The sequence below is a fragment of the Tursiops truncatus genome, chromosome 18 (assembly GCF_011762595.2).
Source record: "Tursiops truncatus isolate mTurTru1 chromosome 18, mTurTru1.mat.Y, whole genome shotgun sequence".
NCBI classification, from domain to species: Eukaryota; Metazoa; Chordata; class Mammalia; order Artiodactyla; family Delphinidae; genus Tursiops; species Tursiops truncatus.
This window is the reverse complement of record NC_047051.1, coordinates 60,430,628-60,449,519: the sequence shown is the minus strand read 5'-3', so window position 1 is coordinate 60,449,519 and position 18,892 is coordinate 60,430,628. Positions and strand designations below refer to the sequence as shown.

Genomic DNA, 18,892 nt, shown 5'->3' with positions numbered 1-18,892 from the left:
CCAATTTCTATTGGAAATTAATGAAAGGAACAGACTTACAAAGCCAATAATGAGAATGTTTATTAATTCAGTAAGTCAGTGCCCCGGTGGGGAGATGTATTCTGTTGGCACTAAGAGTATAATTTTATTTCAGGACAAAAGATTTAGGATAAACAGCAACAGTGTGTCTTACTTCACTGTATAGGATATGAGAACTATTACTAAAGGGGCTGGGAATATTTTTTGAAATGGTTCTACAGAAGGTGAGTGAAATAGAGAACTCTTATGTCCTTTGATTTGATTATTTTGTTTCTTAAAGTCTCCCTGGAAGAAAGCACTGTGCCATATATACCATGTTTTAAAAAATCATCACACCACGATGGTGCCAGATTCTGGAGCGTCTCTGAAGAAACACTTTGGAAACCTAAGATATCAAGTGTTCATTTAATGACTATATAACTGGCATTTTCTATTTTAAAGCTGAATACTTTTGAAATGCCAACAATAACTACCCATTTTTGGAGTACCAGGCACCATACTAGGTAGTATGCCTACACGATTGCCTATCTTCCCAAAAAAGAATACTCCGAAAGTTATGTGTTACTATTTTCTTCTTATCAGTGAGGAAACTGAGGCTCAGAGAAGCTAAGGGACTTGAGAATTACTGGCAGACAGCAGAATCAAGTCTATACTGGTCCTGATTTTAAAACTGAGCCCTCTCTACCTCACTGAACTAACCCTATAAGAAGACTTCTACTTAGAGGAGGAACTGGTATTTTAGCTAACCAAAATTTTTATGTAAGAGGTAAAATACATTTAGAATTGAATATGATAACTCATGCATTCTCCTACTGTTTCCTAAAGTATTAGCTTGCTAAGCTGCCATAATTTAAAGTCCATGATGATGTGCTTATAATCCACACACTTTATGTAATATATAGATAAGTGCTGAGTTCTAAGAAATCAGTAAACACTGAGTGGCTGCTTACCTGTTCCGATAATTTCTGTCCGTCAAGGTGAGCCTGCACCACAGCATCATTAACGAGCAAGTGGAAGTTCAGCAGCACGTGCTCAATGTCGTACGTCCCATGCATGGCATCTGACAGCTCTTCCAATGACAGGATGTACATATGCCAGTGTGGGTTAAGCTCTGCCATGTGTGCCAAGCAGCCTCGCACGACGTTGAGGCAGTATCCCATGCAAGGCTTACTGAGAGTCAGGCCTTGGCAGTGCGGGCAGTACTGCATCCTCAGGAGGGCTCTGCTGCACTCTTTGGAGAAGCGCAGATGGTCTGTGGTATTGATGACTTCAATGCCCAGATTCAGCGCCTGCAGAAATGTGCGACTGGGCAGCAGCGATCGCCCCATCTGCCCCAGTACTCTTTTGGGAATATTACCAAATGGACTAATGTCCCGGCGGGCCATCCGGATGCATTCTGAGTATTCCAGGGAACTGTCACCAGGGTTAATGAGATGATTGTAGACTAGAGGGAAAAGACTGTCAAAGAATCTGTTTACAAATTCTTCAGGATTAACATCCGCACCAAATAAATAGAGCCCTACATCAGTGAAGAACTCCTGGACGGAAGCAGCGGCCTCTAAGGCCATGTTCCTGTAGGTGTTGCAGAACAGTATACTGGTGTAATTTTCTGCTTGTCTGATGAGAGTTTCAAGGGTTTCTGTAACAAAAGCAGAAGTAAAGGATGAAAAGGCTTAGTATTCACATTAACACTGTTCATCCATCTGCTCCGGACAGTAAATGAGCTTAATGCAGCAAAACTAACCTAAGAATCTAAATGGCAATGCTCAGCCTACTAAACCCAAGTTAGCTTCCCAAGGATAACGCCTGGTGGAAAGTGGGCACTACACACGACACACACATTTTATAGATATGTATTTCCTAGGATCAAACACAAAAAGTGCAGAAATCAAAAAGAAGTTACATGTATAGTAAATTCTTATTGATTTTATTCATAGTCATTCATAACCTGCTAACGATAGAAAAAAATTGTCACTAAGAGAACAATTTCCAATCATGAGTTCATTATTTATAAAAGACAATGACATTAAATATTTGACTCAACACTTACTGTATTTTTATGATTTTACTTTTTTCTTTTCTTTTTTTTTTTTCAGAATGAAAGCTAGTAGATTATAGACTAGTTACTACAAAGAGAGGTTAAATTCCCAAAGGGAAACCTGAGAATTGTCAGGCTTCCAGAATGTTCAAATTAAAAAGAAAATAAAACATTTCATGATTAAACCATCCTTAAAATTGTCAAACCTTGTTAAGCAGTGGGAAAATCATAAGTTGCATTAACTGATGAAAATAAGTAAGTGTGTGACCACCTTCTGAACTGTCTATCAACTGTTGTTTTAATCATCTTATCTTCAAAGGCTTTACTGTGGGATATTTCATTATCTTACTTCTATAATGAATGCTTCCAAATCAATTTCTCCAGAGAAAGAACAGAGAATGATTTATCCACAAATTAAAGGAGGTTATAGTAATCAGCAAGTGAAAATTGTATTTCAAAATGATAGCTTTAGACAGCAGCCAACCACCTCGGATATCCTAGTAATTACATTTTATAATTAGCCTAAATATGATACTGGACTGTGTTGATATATAATTAATTATAAAATTCATCAATAAAATTATCTCCCATAACCCCACTCTTGCAGTTATTTTAAATTAGGTTGTAAAAGACCACACAATAATTCAGCAATCAAACCACTGAGTATATTATAAAAAGAGATGAACAGTAGAATAAAATGAAATGATAAAAGCAAAGTTGCAGGGAGAGCTACTAATGAAGTGAAACTGTGTCATGAATATGCCATAATGTCATAAAAACAAACAAACAAACAAAAAATTTCATGAAGAACACAGGCAGATAAAATACAATACCATGTATTCTGATTCTATTCCAAGACTGCTTCCTCTTGAGTTCCCAGCTTTAGTGTGGTATTTCAAGGTGCATGCTATAGACTAAATGTTTGTGTCCCCCCAAAACTTCTTATGTGGAAACTTAATTTCCAACGTAATGGTATTTGGAAGTGGAGGCCTTTGGGAAGTGATTAGGTCGTGAGGGCAGAGCCCTCATGAATGGGATTAATGACCTTACAAAAGAGATCCCAGAGTATTCCCTTGCTAGTTTTGCCACACGGGGACACAGCCATCTGTGAACCAGAAAGTGGGCTCTCACCAGACATGGAATCTGCCGGTACCCTGATAAATTTCTGTTGTTTATAAACCACCCAGTCTACTGTATTCTGTTACAGCAGCTGGAACTAAGAAAGTGCCCCTACCCTACAATCAAAGGGGACAGCTTTAAAGGATGTTGCAACTCTATTGCAACACAGAGCACTCCAAACAAGATTGTCAACTAGGCAGGGCTCCTGTGTTTACCCACACCTCTCCAGCGCCCACTAGAGAATAAGCTACGTACTGTGTATTCAATGAAAGTGTGAAAGAATGGAATTAGCAGGGTGACTGAAGCCTTCAGTTCAGGTTAGCTGCCCTGCCAAGTGAGACTGCATTAACACCAGGTTTCCCCAAATGGCCTGATTACCTGGGCTGTGTGGGGAAACTACACGTCACTGGGTCTCTGCACCGGAGTTCCAACTCAGTAGATTTGTCTTGGTTCAGGAGCCCCTATGTGACAAGCAGCCCCAGTGATTCTTTCGATCTGGCCAGGTTTTGAAACACTGCAGTTGCAGGTAATCTGAGACACGTTCTCTATGCAAGCATTCCACCATGACAGTCTGACCCCAGAGCTGCAATTTCAGCCACTACACTGTCTCCACAGACCAACAGGAGTGAGTGTGAAAAGGAAATTAAACCTTTGCAGTTGGAACTAAAATAAAACTGCTGAGACTATATTTTTTTCTTCAATAATACAGGCTCATTTTGCTTCTCAGCAATTTGTGGCTATGAATTGTGAAGTTGCAATGATTTTATTTACCAATAATGGTTAAATACCAATGTTTGCAAACAATTTAGGGTTTTTTAAAAGATAAGGATAGAGTTAAAGAAACCCATATATCACAGGCACTCTTACATGCTTTCCACCAGGTTTTCTAAGGTATGTGCTATAGCTGCATTTGTGTCATTGATATCTGCCATACGATTCCCTGTACAGTTAATGTAGAATGCTTCCCTAGGCAATGCAAGCGTTCCATCTGATTCCTGCCAACTCTAAATGATGTTCAAAGACACAATTTTTTTAAAAAAATTTTAAAGTAAAAAGTAAAGTGTTTCTTTATAAATTCCATTCCCATTAAGTTATAATTTATAATGACTCAGGAATATATGGGATTTATCTTTTCAGATGCTATAACTCCTAGGTTTTGCAAGTTTATTTTATGAAAGCAATATTGAAAATATATTTAATATTTAGGAGCATCCATTCAAAATAAAAATGAGGAAAGTATTTCTAAATATTGTTATTTCTTTATAAGGCTGCTCTGCACTACTGTCAATAAACTAAGTTGACTACTGTTTGAGTTAATAATTAAAAAATAGATTTCTGAACAGGTCTACAATTTTTTACCTCAGACTAGTTTTCCTCTGATTTAGTTTTATTTTTTAAACAAAATAACTAAATAACTGGTAAAAATTAAAAAGTCATATTAAAGCAACATTTAAAAACTTTCCCTTAATATTGTATACATTAAAATTTTAGTTTTCTTAATGATATATTGATTTTACCACCCTTTGAATAAGAGATTGCACACTCCCAGATATCAACATCTGATTAAATACTGAACACAAATGGCTTTTAAAAATATTTATTCTACAACAGATTTTCACTATGCTATTAACCCATCACAATATAAGGATTTTTCTTTCAATCTGTGTTAAAATCTGATATTGACATATTCCAGTTAATTGAATTCCCTAAACATATGTTACGTGTTTTTGAATGTGTCTATTTGTGATTCTATGAATAAACATTTCTTAAATTCAGTCAATTGTGAGAACTGTTGTTCTATAATATATACATATGATTCTTTAATGCTTAGGAATAAACATACTTTTATGAATCTTTGGGCCTAATAACTTCATAAATTTTAATATATAAACACATATCAGTAACTGAGCAATCTAGAATCCAGCTAATTGGATAATTTTGTTAGTAATTTTTTCTAAAACGTTCATAAAATCAGAAGTTGAATTTACTAAAATTAGTTGTTTGTATTAATTCTGAATTTGCTAAACTATCATTTTGTTCTCCTACTATGTTTACCACGAAGTTGAGTGCTTTCATTTTATGGAATTAACATTATGATTTTAACAAGAATTTAAACTTGTCAAAAGAATTGTCAAATGAACAAAATATTTTGCAATTCTGAAAAAAGAATAACTGACATACAAAACCAGCGTTTATAAATCCAGGGTAGATTGGGTGCTGAATAATTAATCAGATCTACTTAATTATTAAAGAGAAACTATACAGTTGCTTTGATTACAAAGTTTTAATAAATAAAAAATACCCCTTACTCAAGCTATACAAGTAATAGCTTTTTATTGATGTGCCTAAAATTGTAACATATATTTAGAATAAACATTTGTTAGGTTTGCTTAAGGAATTTAAGAAATAGTCTAGGAAAAATGATCTTTTTGTTGTATTTCCATTGAGAATTTCAACAAGCTCTTCTTTTCAGTGATATCAGATCAAGTCTATCAAGGCAGGAAGTTCCAACTATCCTTTTAATGCCTAAGAGTGGTAGATTGCATTAAAAGCTACAATCCAATTACTGACTGAATAAAAACATAATTTCTCCCATTATTTCTCAATTTTTTATGAGAAAATTAATTTATGTATTATCTCATTAAGTAGAAAGTGAATTTGGAATGCATGAAGTTTATCTGCATCTACTTAAATTTTCTTTTTTTAAAAAATTTTATTTATTTATTTTTTATACAGTAGGTTCTTATTAGTTATCCATTTTATACACATCAGTGTATACAGGTCAATCCCAATCTCCCAATTCATCCCACCACCACCCTCCCGCCACTTCCCCCCCTTGGTGTCCATGCATCTACTTAAATGTTCAACATTAACATTCTGTGAAAATTTAACAACAAAACACCTATGACTAGAAAGTTTATATTAACTTTTTCCAGCCCACATCCCCTTTAGAGACATTTTGTTATAGGTACAAAGAACTACTGATGCTTAAATCAAGCATTTAAATTTAAATAAAACTGGTGGAGAAAAAAAATCAGGTGATATTGATTTGAAATCAAATTTGACACATTGAAAAGTCAGTGAAGATTTACATGCAGGTAGGTTTTTTGCAATGGGAGAAACAATATTTATGGGGCTTTTATTGCTTTAAAGATTAAGTTGATTTCAAAACTAATGATCATGAAATAACTGTTATAGTAACCTCCCCAGCATGACATGAACAGACATTTTATGACCCTTTTCATACTTTTTATAATTTTCTATATGTGAACATTTTAAGATACAAAATTTGAAGTGCCTATTATAATTTAAGGCCACAGACATCCTCAAACATAGCAATGAAAAAGATGAAGAAAGATTAAATCATATCAACCATGGATAATCAGATGATTTTACAATGTGTATCTGTGTTGAAGAGAAATTTTTAGAGTAAATTTACATATTTGTGCATTACAATTCTCAACTCACAGATTTTCTTACTGCAACAGATAATTCATTACTATCCTGCTACATTAGAGCTAGTTTGTGCCAAAAACTATGTATCCCTCTGTACTGCATTACAGATAGATGAAGAGATAGCTAGATCATTTTAAGAGCAATTTCTCAGTCAGTTTTTATCACACACATTACAATGAATTGTAATTCCTCCTACTTTTTTTTTATAAAAATGCCTTCCAATTATTTTAATACAGTCACATATAATAATTCATTTAATTATCAGAAGATCATTATAACTACTCTGAAGATATTATAAGAAGCAATTACCTATTTCTCCACTCTATGTTTATACTGAATTCACCCCTATGACATTTGCATATTTCCTCAATTTTTTCATGTGTAGTTAAGTTTTCCAGAATATTAATTTAATGACATATCTTTAAATGTTATGCAGTATGATTTATAATATCATTCTTCAGAAATTAGTCATCTATACAAATAAATAGTGAGTGTGATATTAATCTGTATCACCAAGAATTAACATATTGGTAATTAATCTGGTCTCCTAGGATAAGCACTGCATGGAAAAATGCTTTCTCAATTTTTCTCCTTCCTCATTTCCCTCTCCATTAATTTGGTCATCATGGTGCTTCACATCTATTTCTAATATCATTTTATAATCATTTACTTCCTAAAAGTCAATTTATGATTTTTCAAAGAATTTAAACTCAATTAAGCACTTGTGTAACTAATAAAATCAGTGCAGAGCAGAGACCTCAATGATGCAACAGACCCAGCCATGAGGAGAGGGGAGTGATTTGCAGGTTCAGAGGAACTGGAATGCAAGGTTCTGAGCTGTGAAAAGCTTGTTGACTTTGGAAAAAACAAAAGTTAAGTCAGTGTGATTGGAGACCAGTGAGTGATGGAGAGAAAGGTCAGAGAAGCAGGCAGGGATCACAGCGGCCTCACAAAACCATGGAAAGGGGTTTGGGGGCTTAATATGTAAAATGGGAAGCTACTGAATAATTTTAAACATGGAGACATGTGATCTGGTTTGCATATTAAAGGATCACAGTGGCTGCTGTGTGCAGAATCAACTGTTGGGGCAGGGGCATGACTGAAAGCAGGGAGTCCAGGGAATGGGCTTCAGTAACATAAGTAATAAGATGAGTGACAGGCACTTAAGGCTGGACTACAGTGGTCGTGGGCCAACTTGCAAAAAGTGATGGCACTGGCCATAGGTACTGAAGCATAGCCAGAAGGATTTACTGTTGTACAGCAAGTGTAGGGTGTAGAGGAAATGGATAAATGAAGGATAATTCTGAAGTCTGTACCTCAGCAGCTGGATGTACACCGGTGCCATTAACTCAGATAAGCAAGACTATGGATGCACTGTGTTGACGGTGTGAGTTAGAAATTAAAAGTTCTATTTTGGACATGTTAAGATTGATAATGCCAATTAAAAATTCAAACGACATTTATCAATACACAGTTAGATAAAACAATAATAATTTGGCTCAGGGGAAAAGTTGAGGTTGGTGATATAGATCTGAGACTGATGAGTCATGGTGCTGGATGAAATAACCCAAAGAGAGAAGATTGGGAAGGGTGCAGAGATTCAGGAAAAGGAGGGTATCCAGCAGAAAGAATGGGAATAAGAAGGCAATGAAGGAAAGGGAAAATCAGGAAAGTGGAGTGTGCAAGAAACCAAGGGAAGAAAGTGATTCAAGTAGAAGAAAGTAATCCATCATCTCAATGCTATTAAGAGGTCAACTGAGATGAGGAATAACGATTGACCATGGAAACTGACAAGACAGACTGCTCTTACTGACATTGGCAAGATCTACCTCAGCAGAATGTGAGCACAAAAGAGAACAGGAATTGTTAAATTCTATATATATGTGTTAGCATACAGTATTTGTCTTTCTCTTTCTGACTTACTTCACTCTGTATAACAGACTCTAGGTCTACCCACCTCATTACAAATAGCTCAATTTCATTTCTTTTTATGGCTGAGTACTATTCCATTGAAGCAACTATAGACAACGCTCTTGCAAATGTTTCCTGCAACGGATGTAGAGAACCAAGGCCGATGCCCAAGGGATATATGAGGTCAAAGGTTTCTGGTTTTTTGAGGGTGGAGAATTTACTGGATGTTCATTTGCTGATAGGAGTACTTTGATAGACAAATAAAAATTGATGACTGAGGAGGGGGCATGGGAACTGTGGGAGAATATTCCTTGAATAAGAAAAATAATGTGAACTAGGGCGTGTGTGGAGACCAGAATATTGGATAGATCAGTGGAGACTGAGGTAGCCAAGAATGATGACAAGAGAAATTAAGGGAAAGAAAGTCAGTAATAAAATCTTGAGTTGGTTAGAGATGATAACCAGAAATCTGATAAATGACAGTATGTAGTTGTACATACTAGCTACTGGTACTACTACTAGTACTATGCTAGCAGGTTGTGAGTCTTTTGGCAGGTACCAAGGGGAATTTTCTTGAGGAGAATGGGAGTAACAATGTGGATAAAGGAACACGCACCTCCTCCAACCATGGAGAACACTTCTATTAGTTTCCTATGACTGCTGTAGCAAATGACCACGAATTTAGTAGGTGAAAACAATAGAAACTTATTCTCTCACCATTCTGGATACCAAAAGTAAGAAAAATCAGAACCACTGGGCTGAAATCAAGATAGGGTAAGCTGAGCTCCTTCCAGAAACTCTAGAAGAGACTATTCCTTCCCTCTGCTGGATGCTGGGGGCTGCTGGCTTGTGGGCAAGTAACTCCAGTCTCTGACTCCACAGTCACACTCTCTTTTTTTGTACATCTCAAAATCTCCTTCGCCTCCCTCTCTTAAGGACATATTTGAGCATCTAGGGCTCACTCAGATATTTCAGGATAATCTCCCCATTGCAATAGCCTTGATTTAATCACATCTGCAAAGACCTTGTTTCCTTATAAGTAACATTTACAGGTCCAGGGATTAGTCCCTGATATCTCTGGAGGCCAGTATTCAGCCTATCACAATACTGACCATGGAAAACCAAAAATGTCTACCTTTGACTAGCAAACTCAGGAGGCAATGATTCTAACCTAGACTCTTTCGTGTACCAATTGAATGAGCCATTTAACTTCCCTAAACATCAATTTTATCTTTAATAAAATGTATGTGATAGTGCCTGTTCTGACTGTGGGATAGGGTAAGTACAGGGTGATACCTGGTGAACTCTCCCTCCTCTCACGCCTACATCCTGTGCTAGAAAACGTTTTACGAATCGCTGTAACCTCCTGCCTCTTCTGAGGGGTCATGGGTCCCTTGAGAGAGGGATCTTGTCCTGTTCATCTTTATATCTCCCAACCCTTGGCCCATGGGAGCTCAATACATTCTGCTAGGTTTAGGTTCAAGTCCACTCCAGTTAAATACTAGTTGCGTGACTGCAAATTTCTTAATTTCCATATGCCTCATTTATTCTCATCAGAAAAGAAGTAGAGTAGTGGTACCTATTTCACAGGGTGGCTGTGAGAGTTAAATGAATTTGTACAAGCTACATACTTGCATAGTGCCTGCAGGTGGAAAGTGCTTGAAATACATTAAAGAATCATAATAATAATAATCCCTCATTTCTGCCATGTACTTGCATATCATAAACTAGATGTTTCATTAAGTTCTTTTGGTAAATTAATTGACTTGATTTTCCAACTCATAGTGTGGATACTCTTAACAATAACAATAATTATAAGAACAATAATAAAAATAATAATTATTATTATTGCTATTATTATTCCCATTTTAAAGATGATCGAGCTGAAGCAACAAAAACGTAAGTGAATTTCTCAAGGTTTACATGGAAAGTGTATGGATTTAAATCCAAGCTTCCTGGCTCCAGAGTTTGGGTTCTGAACCTTTAGGATATATGGTCTCTTTTTAAATACACTGAAAGTCTATTTAAATTATTTGAAATTGGGATGTTTGGTATGTATTTAAGCCCCAAACAAAACAAAACTTTATTTATATACCTGAATAAAATGCAAAGATTTCATTGTTAATTTAGCACATTGAGTCATTATGCGGAATAATACAAATTAGCTACTATAATTATTCCTCTTTTTGGAAATTAACTAATACCATTAACCAACACTATCACTATTACTATAGCAAAAATAAATGAAGAGAAGGCCCTACATGTGTTGTGTTGGATCAAATAAGCTGTGTATTTTCCAATATTTGGAATTATTAACTGAAAAATTCATCCTTATCTCTGAAAAGAATACCATGTAAGATCTTTATCACCAAAGACATGTGGAGAAGGAAATAAAAACTGCTTGCTCTTTTACCACATCCAACCTTCCAAAAAAAAAAAGTTTATATTTGAAGAGACTGTAAAGGAAGATGCACCAGGATTTAGTTAGAACAAGGAAGTCAAGTTCCGTTCAGAGATAAAGGTTGAGGAAATAGGGATGGTTGCTGGTAACAGTCTTCAAGTTCCATTAGGGAAGGGTGGAAGGTTTGGGCAGGCAGAAATAACTGATTGGGTCAGATCACGGGTCATCCTGAGCCACTGACATGGTTCAGAGGTCTCTAGCAACCTCTTCCTAACCAAATGCAATGCTCTTCTCAGGGCTCACACTCTCCTGGTTCCTCTAGCCCTGAAATCTAATGATATTGATTCTCTTCCATCCTATACGAGTACATTTATTTTTTCTTTCACTCGTTCCTCTAAATCCTAGGCCAGATTTTTCAAAGCCATGGTTCTTGTTCCATATGACCTTGTTCAAAATATAACACCACTCAAATAATAGTACATGAAACCCCCAAGCTGATGACTCTGAAATTTACATACATTCCTCAGTGATTCCCAAAGTTTTTGTTCTCAGGCTCCTTTACATTCTGACAAGTTACTGAGAAACCTGTAGAGCTTTTATCTTGGAGGGTTGCATTTATAAATATATATTATTTTAAAAATAAAAATTGGTAATTATTTTAAAATATTTACTAAATACACTTAAAAAATAATCATAACAAACTTACTACATTAGAATAAAGTACATATTTTGGAAAAAAACCCTGTATTTTCCAAAAAAAAAATGTTAGTGTGAGAGTGGCATTATTTTATATTATTGCAAATTTCATTAATATATGGCTTAATAATCAAAAAGCTGGATTCTCATATCTGCTTCTGGATTGAACTTGTTACAATATGCTGTTTTGGTTGAGATATATGAAAAAATCCAGCCACATACATACATACAGTTGCCAAAGGAAGGCAACTTGTACGATGATATATGTAATCATCTTTCCGGATAATTAACATTCTTCTTTGATGTAATTAAGTGCTTGACCAAAACCTGACAAGTACTTAATTGCAATGTCCTACTGGTCTGTATTTTACTATAAATGGTTTGGTTATCCATGCGTGATTTTGTAACTTATGCACTGACATTTGAAAAATATTGGTTCATGCATTATTCATATTTTCCCAATGCTGACACAGGTCATCATATCTGTAAGTATTAGGAAACTTTCAAGTTTATGGTGACAGCTGTAAGTTTTCTAAAATTCCAATTTTCTCTTGAAAGGTCAAATGTTAAGCACTGCCAACAACGCTGTAAGATGTTTTTCTTGAAGTGGCAGGCTCATCTCGGTCAACTTTGAGAAAATGTCTGCCAGTACCCAGGTCTAAATCATCATATTTTGTCTGTCAATCCTTTCTTTTCATGAAAAAAATGTGTTCAGGGGCTTCCCTGGTGGCGCAGTGGTTGAGAGTCCGCCTGCCGATGCAGGGGACACGGGTTCGTGCCCCGGTCCGGGAAGATCCCACATGCCGCAGAGCGGCTGGGCCCGTGAGCCATGGCCGCTGAGCCTGTGCGTCCGCAGCCTCTGCTCCGCAACGGGAGAGGCCACAACAGTGAGAGGCCCGCGTACCGCAAAAAAAAAAAAAAAAAAAATGTGTTCAGGAAAAAAAGTGTCTAGTTCAGCTTGCAATTCAAACTGTGTAAGTGCCTTTCATCAAGGCAGCCATTATAGGACTTCCCTGATGGTGCAGTGGTTAGGAATCTGCCTGCCAATGCAGGCGACACGGGTTTGATCCCTGGTCCGGGAAGATCCCACATGCCGCGGAGCAACTAAGCCCGTGCACCACAACTACTGAGCCCACGTGTCACAACTACTGAAGCCCGTGTGCCTACAGCCTGTGCTCCGCAACAAGAGAAGCCACCGCAATGAGAAGCCCTCGCACTACAACAAAGAGCAGTCCCCGATAGACACAACTAGAGGAAGCCCGCGCGGAGCAACGAAGACCCAACGCAGCCAAAAATAAATTAATTAATTTTTAAAAAAGACAGCCACTATAATTCAGTATGCCGAAGACAGACTTCATGTATTTTCATGTCATCACACAGAGTATAGAAAATATATATAACTGAGGGTCGACGTTTAACAAAATTAATAATTTTTACTGCTTCATCAGGACATTTTTCAGTGAAACTGGATTTTTTTTTCTCTGCAATTTTGTAGATGTAAAGAATACAATGACTACAAGTACAGTTTGGTGGCACTAATCTAATTTGTACTAAAGCTCCAACAGTTTTGCTCACCACTGTGTTTGCACTGTCAATGCAAAAGCCAGTACAGAGAAATCGGCAAAGCAAGCCTTCGTACTATGAAAATTGTTTTGATCTCCTGTACATCCTGAAAAGATCTTAGGAGCCTCAGATGACACTTGGAGAATGGTTGCTGAAGCAAACACTTCCTATTTCCTAATGCCTAACATCCACCTGGATCTCTTTTTGCCTACTATGCCCTTCTACTTTTCTCTGCATCTGTCTGACTTCCTTATTTCATATGTTAGGATCAGCCTTCTAAGCATCCAGGCTCAGAGTCCTGGGACTTTTCATTCCTATTTCATCCTGCCTTTCACCTATTTATTTAAACACAATGTTCACTCAAGGACCAAGTCCAGATTCCATAAACCTGAGCAAAGCAACGCAATTTTATTTACGCTGCTGGATCTCTAAGGCATGCTTAAAAGGATATCCAGGTGCTAGAAAAGCCCGTTGTCAAGTAGTATGTGGCATTCTGAATTAAAAGGAATCAGTTGGATTTACAGTCCCTCTAACTACATAATTATACTGACCTCAGTCTTTCCTTTTAAAGTCAGCTGTATACAATCCACAAACTCACAAAAGCAAATGATTCCCATCTAATACTGAGAGTATCCTCTAAATAGTCGTGGTTCAATTTACTCTGTTATTATATTTATTTATTTATTATTTACTTAATACATTTATTTATTTATTTTGGGGCTGCATTGGGTCTTCGTTGCTGTGCGCAGGCTTCTCATCGCGGTGGCTTCTCTTGTGGAGCACGGGCTCTAGGCACGCAGGCTTCAGTAGCTGTGGCACGTGGGCTCTAGAGCGCAGGCTCAGTAGTTGTGGTGCACAGGCTTAGTTGCTCCATGTGGGATCTTCCTGGACAAAGGCTTGAACCTGTGTCCTCTGCATTGGCAGGCGGATTCTTAACCACTGTGCCACTAGGGAAGTCCCCTGTCATTATATTTAATTGCATTTATTTATCTCATTATGTCAAATCACTGCAAGTCATTGATCATATTTATTGGTCTAAGAAATATCTTTGATTTATATACTCTTCTAGAGAATTTTCATGGATTTGTTTTCCCCAAATAGTGAAGTACAAATATGTATCTTAGCATCTTACATCTTCCCCATTTTATGGTTCCTGGGATATTTTCCCACAGTATAGTGTTAAAAATACATTTGTTTGTTTCTATTAGCTTTATAGTAATGGCTAAGGAATTTCACTGAGCAATACAAGAATAGTCATTATATAAATTCACACTAAAGTAAAATATTGATGAGGTCTAACCACCTTATGTTATATTAGGAAACTAAAAAAAAAAAAAAAAATTTAATTCCATCCTGTAATCTCTTGATTTTAGAACATCCTAGCCATGGTCCTCCAGATCTGCTGCATTGTGTTGCCAAGTGTCATGTTTGAGTGCCAGCAAACAGAGAAAGAAATGGATTGAAAGTATTCACTCCAAAGTTACAGATAGTTTAATTAATATACTGTTTCTACCTTGACAAGAGAGTAACTCCCTCAGATGGCAGGCAATCTTTTAGACCATTACATTCTTTCCAAACAGCAGGAGGAAAAATTGCAATACTTTCTGATAACTGAAATGGGTTATAAAGCACAAAATCAATCAGACCGAGAAGAGTCTGTTTTGCTACAACATCCATTCCTACTTTCATAGATGTTATCAGAAAAATATTCCAATAGTAACATAGTCAAAAGCACAAAGCATAGGAGGTAACAATGATGTGATTTACCTATAGGATGCTAACAGCCCTTTATAAATTTGTTGGAAATCGAATTTTTTAAATTGTGCTTCCAAAGGTATCTTTAGACATCTAAAATTTAAATTATGATTTCAAAGATATGACTTTAGACATAATATGGATTTTATTTATGAAAATCTACCAAAGGCACCCCCCCAGATATTTGTTAAATAAAACTGGTAAAGCTTATTGCTACAATTTTACCAAACAAGGTCAAAGCATTTGGAATACCAGTGTATCAAGAACACAAAAAATATGACAGATGTACTAAAATTCATCTCCCAAATGCTCCATAATCAGTGCAGGGACTTTAAGCTCTCTCCTATTAAAAATAAACAAATACAATTAAGCCCTTCATATAAAGAAGTTCTAGAACCGTTCTCACGTTCCACTGCCACATTTAATTCAGTCAAAACATAGGAGTCCCCTTGTAGCCAATGCATCAAATGTCATAAAGCTAGAGTTAAAATCTATTTCTTTTTTTTTCTTTCATTTGTTTTATCGGGAACTGACTATAGTTTCTATGTGGTGTAGCCATACATTTGAAAAGCATTAAAAAGTAGAACCCATCATTTAGGAAGATACTAATCAATGTGGAGCCTTAATAGAAGGACTGAGTCGTATTTCCTCTGTATTGCACTCATCCTTCTAAATCCCAGTGTAGTTCTTTCATTTTGAATCTATTAGCCATGATGCTTCTTGTATCTTTCTACAGTGAACTCTAATACAATATTAGCATTATTTATTGCAACAGCTTCTCTACTTTGTTCATGTTGTAGTTTACACTTGTCATTACTGCACTTCATTTTGTTCTTCTATGTTCAATTTTAATTCAGATTCCACTTCCACGTGCACAAGCTGTTCCCTGCTCATCTACAGTGAAGTGTTTTAAACAAATGCACAGATTGTGTTCTTGATTCCGTCAACAGCCTTCAAGAGTACTGTTCCCTCTAGACCTCAGGTAGCAAAGGGCCAGCTCACTCTCTGCTCTAACCAGACCACAGAACAGCTTCTCATCAAAACCACTAATACAAGCTTGGAAGTTTAAACAAAGCCACATTTTTCCCCTCATAAATTTTGTGGCACAGCATTTTCAAAAGCCTCATTATACTTAAGAAAATCGTTTGTTAGCCTCAAAGCACAAAGCCTGTTTTAATGTTCCAGAATGAGTAAATTATTCAGACAGGATTTATTGTGCATGAGGGAGGGAATAAAAGAAAAAAAAACACTTGGTAAAGTTTTACCGATGATATTTTAGTAGACACATTATAATTTCTTCTAGTTAAACTACTCCAAATTGCCACCTAGGGTACCGTACAGCTTTCAAGCTATATAAAAACTAATTTATTTCATTATGTTTCTAAATACACATATACTCTATAGTATACGGGTCTGCAGTGCTAGGTATGACCTAGCATTCTGCAACACTGAATTAGCTAAAGGCTCCCATTTCTTACAGCAGAGTTTCTGATATGCATAAAAGTTTCTTCTGGTTTCCGATTCCTTCAAGACCTTTAGATTCAGTAGGTCGGGATGGAGTCCGGAAATCTGTGTTTTTAACAAGCATTGTAAAACCTGGCCTTGGTGTTTCTAAAACTCTAAAACCTGGAGTGGGATATACAATGTTCTTTCTTGTGTGGAACCTGACCTATTTTCCACTCTCATCTTGGCCACTCATCTCTCTCCCTTCCTTCTACCTCCAATCGCCTTCTGCTTTCAACACACACAAAGTTGACGCTCAGAACACAGAGATGTGATGCCGTTTTGCTTTTCCAAGCCGTCACACATTCCCTTTCCTCTTCTACCCTTTTTTCTCTGGAACACTCACACTCATCCTTCAGAGCAAAGGGCACCTTATGCATTATCTTCCCTAGTCAGGCTGCTAGCTGTAGATTCTCTGTTACACCACTGCGTACCTATCACTTCGCACATGACACATAACACGCTACTTTCTAATTATGTGCTTATGTTCCTGATAGATGTTCAGATCTATCTGGATAGTAAAAGCACCATTATTGTATTTTTCATTGTGAAGTGCAAGGTCCCCTGGATTTGTCTAGATGGAAGAAGAAGTAAAATAAATATTAGAAAATTTCCTGCAAAAAAAAGGGATAGGAATTTGGGGTGGCCCCTGCCTGCTCCGGTTTGGAAGCAACGTGCGAAAAGCAGCGTCTCAGGCAAAATGGCAGGATGTTGCAAGGGATTATGAAAGGACTTGGGAAGAAATTTCCACTGACAGGAATGATTCTGAGGTGTCTAGAAACAGGAGCTTCTGCTTTATGTTCATAGGCACCCCGCTATCCCCAAACTTTCGGTAAGGCTCTGTTACACACAGCAAAAGTGGGTTAATGATGTACTGGGAGGTTTGAAGGAGAAAGTGTCAACTTCTCTGCTCCTGCGATGTGGCAGTGAAGAAGGGACAGTCACTTCAGCAAGGAAGAAAGTAGACAGCCGTCAAGGTGTCAGCAGGGGTTGGAACCTGGAGCCGGAAGTGGTGACGTGAACATAAATTCTCTGGGAACACTTACAAACAGTGGGGTGGGTCTCGAGTTTATTATAAGAAATTATGTAAGGATTTAACACATTTCATGTGGATACTAAAAGAAAGTGTGTGCCCAGGAGGCTGAAGCAGTAGCAATCTCCAACTTACGTATCCACGTAGCTGCGTAGAGGCCACCATGTACATTTCTTTCACAGCCATTGCCTCGGTTCCGGTTCTGGCTTTGCCACCTATCACCTGGACTTTAGGCAAGTTATTTAACTTTTCCTTGTCCCTGTTTCCCTCTTTATAAAACACCAATAGTATCTACTTCATAGAGTCAACATTAGCATTACATCAGTTAAGCTTTTGAAAGGATCTTGAATAGTACCTATCAGACAGCCTACTAGTTTCTCTTAATAAATAAAAGAAGAAATACAAAGCGCTGAATGAAACTCTCACCTGCTCTTAAATTTTCTTCCCCATGTCCGGTGCGTAAATCACATTTACACTTGTGTAATAACACAATCACAAGGCTGATGAAGTGATTCTTTAGAGATTTTCATATGACATTTGTGGAATAAAGTGTTATGATTATATTACTTAATGAGAAGTGCTTTTATTTCTTCATAAAATAGTCCTAATATTCAGTCCCATGGTTGTAAGGAGGAAAAATATAAAAATCAGATCCTAAACTCCGGTACAGGAAAAAGTCACACTTGTTTCTTTGGGGCTTGGAAGGAGGAATGCAGAGGGGTAGAACTGTCACTTAGCACAGAAACTCTTACCCACTTGGAATTGTGCACACACGAGGCAATACCTGCCCAGGAGTACTTTTTTATTGCATCGTTACCCTTGGTTCATTCTTTGGTCTTCCCAACTCAGCTGTGAGCTTCTTGGGATCAGGATGATGGTACCTCTAGCAAGTGTCTCTGGGCTGGTCCATAGGACGTGCTCTGCAATTGTTTCTTTAGCTGATCTGCTCTGTCCTGTGTTCTCCTTTCCCACTCACACCAGTGCTGTTACCCAGTGGGAAGTCCAAGCAGAGACTTATACATCCCACAAACCAGAGGAAATGGGGGAAAATGATTTTGGAAAGCATTTGATATTTTATGTTCTCTCCCAAAAGGAGACTATCCACATGAAAAAGCCAAGAAAATAAGAAAATTATCTAACTTCCTTAGACATATTTCAGTTCGTTTAGTACATTACTTTTTACTGCCTATAAGAAAGTAATCATTTCATTGATTAGAGTATCTAAAAATCTAGCTCCTTCTTGATTCCCTATCTCTGTCTGATGACGAACACAACTTTGTTTATACAGGCAGACCTCGTTTTATTGTGCCTCACTTGTTGCACTTTGCAGATACTGTGGGGGTTTTTTGACAAACTGAAGGTCTGTGTCAACCCTGGGTCAATCAAATCCGTCAGCACC

At 37.1% G+C, this 18,892-nt stretch overlaps 1 protein-coding gene across 1 annotated transcript in view; it reads right to left on the bottom strand.

Moving 5' to 3' along the window:
* Window positions 1–18,892, bottom strand: part of GPC5 (glypican 5) — a 636,849-nt gene that overhangs the window by 395,182 nt on the left and 222,775 nt on the right. The window contains exon 3 of the mRNA XM_019920866.3: window positions 969–1,657. Coding sequence (XP_019776425.3) covers window positions 969–1,657 — 689 coding nt within the window. The remainder of the gene's footprint in view (window positions 1–968; window positions 1,658–18,892) is intronic.